Source organism: Pseudochaenichthys georgianus, chromosome 12, assembly GCF_902827115.2.
Source record: "Pseudochaenichthys georgianus chromosome 12, fPseGeo1.2, whole genome shotgun sequence".
Lineage (NCBI taxonomy): Eukaryota > Metazoa > Chordata > Actinopteri > Perciformes > Channichthyidae > Pseudochaenichthys > Pseudochaenichthys georgianus.
Window position 1 is genome coordinate 670,906 of NC_047514.1, and position 4,964 is coordinate 675,869.

Sequence of the window (4,964 nt, forward strand, 5' to 3'; positions counted from 1 at the left end):
ATCTCCTTTTCCCATTAATCTCTCTGGGATTATTTGTTTCCCTCACGTCGAGACATTTTAATTCACTCTTGATGTGTCTTTGCTTTCATTTGGTCGCCCCGGGGATCAACATGCAACCACTTAAGAGTTTCCACAGCTTCACCACTCACGAGTAAGAGCAAGAACCAGTTTAAAATGTGGGCGTACAGAGCGGCGTGGTTACGGGAGAAGAACCCCGCCCTCTGGCCAAGTCAATATTCAGAACAGAGTTGTGCTGTGGCTTTTCGTTTGGAGACATGGTGCCCTTAAACAGTGACCGTAATATATAAACGGAGGCGAGCAGATGCGTTCACATGGACATTTATTACAAGTCTGCAACACAAGCTCATATGCATAGAGGTCACTCCGCCTCGAAACATTCACACGTCACATCCTCTCTGCCCAGCTAGGCTAGGTAGGAATGTCCATCACACACACACAGACACACACATACAGACGTGAGTGCTACTGTGGCACTAAGTGGACCGACAGTAAGTAACAGACTAATGCAAGGGGACTAAATAAAGATGCATTTACAGGTAAGAACAGAATTGTGCTGAAACACTCGCATAACACGTAACCAATGGATCTCCATCTGCATTCTCCCACAAACCGTCCAGCCAGTATGGCTTATAAACAGGAATCATGACAATCGTTGGCGTTAAGGCAAAGCTTGCTGGGTAAATCGTTTCCAGGGGGAAGAACCGTCCACGCGGACACAGAAACACAAGAAAGGAACGACTTCATCGAGTCGCTCGGCAGCTACATGGCGATGGAGAACATGGCTCACATCTTTCTGATCTTACATTTCAACTGTGTCGAGAAGCCGCTGTGAGTATCCAGCAGCTTTAAAAAAAAAAAAAAAGGAAGACTTGAAAGTGAAAACTAAACAAAAACACCATGGCCCCGAAATACAGTATTGATTAAGGTTAAAAGTCTGAAATCAAGTGGACACCCTTCATTAAACCCAATCCACTCGCATAACCACAATGCTCCTACTAAGAAGGAAACACATTTAAAACTAAATAAATCTATTATGCACTAATAATATAATAAGTAATATTGTCAATCTGGATAGAGATAAGAATTGTTCCGTCTGATTCAACCGGAAGGCACATCCATAAGGCTTTAGAAGGTGTTGCAAAGCTTGGTTCTTCCCGAATATTTAAAGATAACAACAACAGGGGGATTATTGCTGCGTCACAAGCCAATAAACAGCTGGTTCCAATTATTAACAACAACTATGACATCATCATGAGAACAGAACGGCGCCTGAGAGAGAAACCAACTTTGACATGAGGAAATGAAAAAAACTAAAACTTGAGACATCTTGGAATAAATAAAATAGAGAGAGAGAGAGGAGCAGAGTGGGGCAAGTTTACAACTACCATCCCTAACCCAAAATCACTGACATTCCTCCATCATCATCATCATCATCATCATCATCATCATCATCATACCAGCTGTGTGTCCGCAGTGTTTCTGCAGTGGCTGTGCGTCGCCGTGAGGTCGTTGGCTCTGGATCTGGGATGTGTGTGTGGGTCTGATCCCAGAGGCAGAAGTTGGATGTGACACTTAATTTTCTTGGATTTTCGTTTTCTGTGTGTGTGTGTGTGTGTGTGTGTGTGTGTGTGTGTGTGTGTTAAGAGTAGAAGGTGAGGACGCTCTGGTGGTTTCCGCGCACCAGCAGGATGGGAGGCAGATCTTTGGACAGAACCTCCAGCCAGGCCATGTACAGAGCGGAGGAAACGGCGCCTTTCCTGGCCAATGGCATGCTCCTAAACACAGAGAGGGGGGGGGGGGCCGAAGAGGAACATCGTTAGTGGGCTTCATCGATACTGTAACTTCAGAACAGACACTTAGCTTATTCTTCCTTTCTTACGTTTGTTCATTTAAAGTTCCCCTATCATACTGTTCTTCATCAATTTATCACAGCTCTCAGATATATACAGAACCTGTCTCTGATTGGCTGAAACACCAAACAGATCATTGCAGCATTACCCATAATCCCCTCTGTTTCAGCCCTGTTTCCAAAGTGCTGATTCTCTGTCTGTTCCTTTAGATGAAAATAAGGAGCCCCTCCCCACGCCCCTCGGAGAGCTAGAGTGCTAGTAGTTTCCCAACCTTCTTTCCCAGGCGCCCCCAAATGACTCCTGTTGGAAGTTGTTAAAGGAGGATGAAAGCGTAATTAAGGAGCACTATTGGAGTGACTTTGATGGTTATTGGACTCAGGATTAACTCATCTGGATTCCCGCTGTATGAAGAAATGAAAGGACGGCGCAAGTGGAAACAATTCACAAAGGGATTAAACTGTTTAAAACACGCTCAAAGTAAGCCGGATTTTGCCGATGTGTTTATGTGGATTCAAAAGTCGTAAATAATCTACAAAATGGAGGAGACCGATCTGATCGGAGCAACTGACAAATAATCCAACTGAAACCGGCATGGACAATGACTATGTTTTAAAAATGCGCTTATCCAGAAAAACCTGGTTTGGACACTTTACGGGCAGAAGAAACATTTCTATAGAAAGAATTATACATTTCTGTCTTTTTATGCCTTTAATAACTTGAATTTGTATTCAAATTAATTAATCAATTATTTTTTAGATTTTATTGAAATGTAGAGACAAGCTTTTAGCGACAATCATGTATTGGCTTTAAAAAAAAAAAAAAGTCTAATGATATTTGGCCTCAAATCATCTGAGGCCTGGCGCCTCCCGGGTTGGGAACCACTGCGTCTAGAGGAGATTCAGGTGATAAGGGGGGGGGGGGGTACCCTTGGTTGCTGACTGGCTATGGTTACACAAGACCACACATCGTTATGACATCATAAAGTGGCCAAAATCTGATCACTCATTTTCAGACAGGTTTTTATAGAATGGAGTCAAAAAAGAGAGAAATCTTTTGTTCCTGAAACTTTCAGAGTCTCTTTCCACAGAGGTGGACACAGTGTTGATGAAGAAGAGACATGAAGAAGAGGGGACACATGTTGATGTAGAAGAGACATGGAGAAGAGGGGACACGTGTTGATGTAGAAGAGGGGGACAACGGAGAAGAGGGGACACGTGTTGATGTAGAAGAGACATGAAGAAGAGGGGACACATGTTGATGGTAGAAGAGACATGAAGAAGAGGGGACACATGTTGATGTAGAAGAGACATGAAGAAGAGGGGACACATGTTGATGTAGAAGAGACATGAAGAAGAGGGGACACATGTGATGTAGAAGAGACATGAAGAAGAGGGGACACATGTTGATGTAGAAGAGACATGAAGAAAGGGGACACATGTTGATGTAGAAGAGACATGAAGAAGAGGGGACACATGTTGATGTAGAAGAGACATGAAGAAGAGGGGACACATGTTGATGTAGAAGAGACATGAAGAAGAGGGGACACATGTTGATGTAGAAGAGACATGAAAGAGGGGACACATGTTGATGTAGAAGAGACATGAAGAAGAGGGGACACATGTTGATGTAGAAGAGACATGAAGAAGAGGGGACACATGTTGATGTAGAAGAGACATGAAGAAGAGGGGACACATGTTGATGTAGAAGAGACATGAGAAGAGGGGACACATGTTGATGTAGAAGAGACATGAGAAGAGGGGACACATGTTGATGTAGAAGAGACATGAGAAGAGGGGACACATGTTGATGTAGAAGAGACAGAGAAGAGGGGACACATGTTGATGTAGAAGAGACGAAGAAGAGGGGACACATGTTGATGTAGAAGAGACATGAAGAAGAGGGGACACATGTTGATGTAGAAGAGACATGAAGAAGAGGGGACACATGTTGATGTAGAAGAGACATGAAAAGAGGGGACACATGTTGATGTAGAAGATGGGACACATGTTGATGTAGAAGAGACATGGAGAAGAGGGGACACATGTTGATGTAGAAGAGACATGGAGAAGAGGGGACACATGTTGATGTAGAAGAGACATGAAGAAGAGGGGACACATGTTGATGTAGAAGAGACATGAAGAAGAGGGGACACATGTTGATGTAGAAGAGACATGAAGAAGAGGGGACACATGTTGATGTAGAAGAGACATGAAGAAGAGGGGACACATGTTGATGTAGAAGAGACATGAAGAAGAGGGGACACATGTTGATGTAGAAGAGACATGAAGAAGAGGGGACACATGATGTAGAAGAGACATGAAGAAGAGGGGACACATGTTGATGTAGAAGAGACATGAAGAAGAGGGGACACATGTTGATGTAGAAGAGACATGAAGAAGAGGGGACACATGTTGATGTAGAAGAGACATGAAGAAGAGGGGACACATGTTGATGTAGAAGACATGAAGAGAGGGGACACATGTTGATGTAGAAGAGACATGAAGAAGAGGGGACACATGTTGATGTAGAAGAGACATGAGAAGAGGGGACACATGTTGATGTAGAAGAGGGACACATGTTGATGTAGAAGAGACATGAGAAGAGGGGACACATGTTGATGTAGAAGAGACATGGAAGAAGAGGGGACACATGTTGATGTAGAAGAGACATGAGAAGAGGGGACACATGTTGATGTAGAAGAGACATGAGAGAAGGGGCACATGTTGATGTAGAAGAGACATGAGAAGAGGGGACACATGTTGATGTAGAAGAGACATGAAGAGGGGACACATGTTGATGTAGAAGAGACATGAAGAAGAGGGGACACATGTTGATGTAGAAGAGACATGAAGAAGAGGGGACACATGTTGATGTAGAAGAGACAGAGGGGACACATGTTGATGTAGAAGAGACGAGAAGAGGGGACACATGTTGATGTAGAAGAGACATGAAGAAGAGGGGACACATGTTGATGTAGAAGAGACATGAGAAGAGGGGACACATGTTGATGTAAGAGACATGAAGAAGAGGGGACACATGTTGATGTAGAAGAGACATGAAGAAGAGGGACACATGTTGATGTAGAAGAGACAT

General features: G+C 43.6%; 1 protein-coding gene across 2 annotated transcripts in view; it reads right to left on the minus strand.

Moving 5' to 3' along the window:
• Positions 1–323: 323 nt before the first annotated feature.
• slc12a2 (solute carrier family 12 member 2) overlaps positions 324–4,964 on the minus strand; it is an 85,923-nt gene continuing 81,282 nt past the window's right edge. For both annotated transcript variants that reach the window (XM_071204933.1, XM_034095380.2), the window contains one exon: positions 324–1,796. In XM_071204933.1, the coding sequence (XP_071061034.1) occupies positions 1,661–1,796 (136 nt within the window). In that variant the 3' untranslated portion in view covers positions 324–1,660. The remainder of the gene's footprint in view (positions 1,797–4,964) is intronic.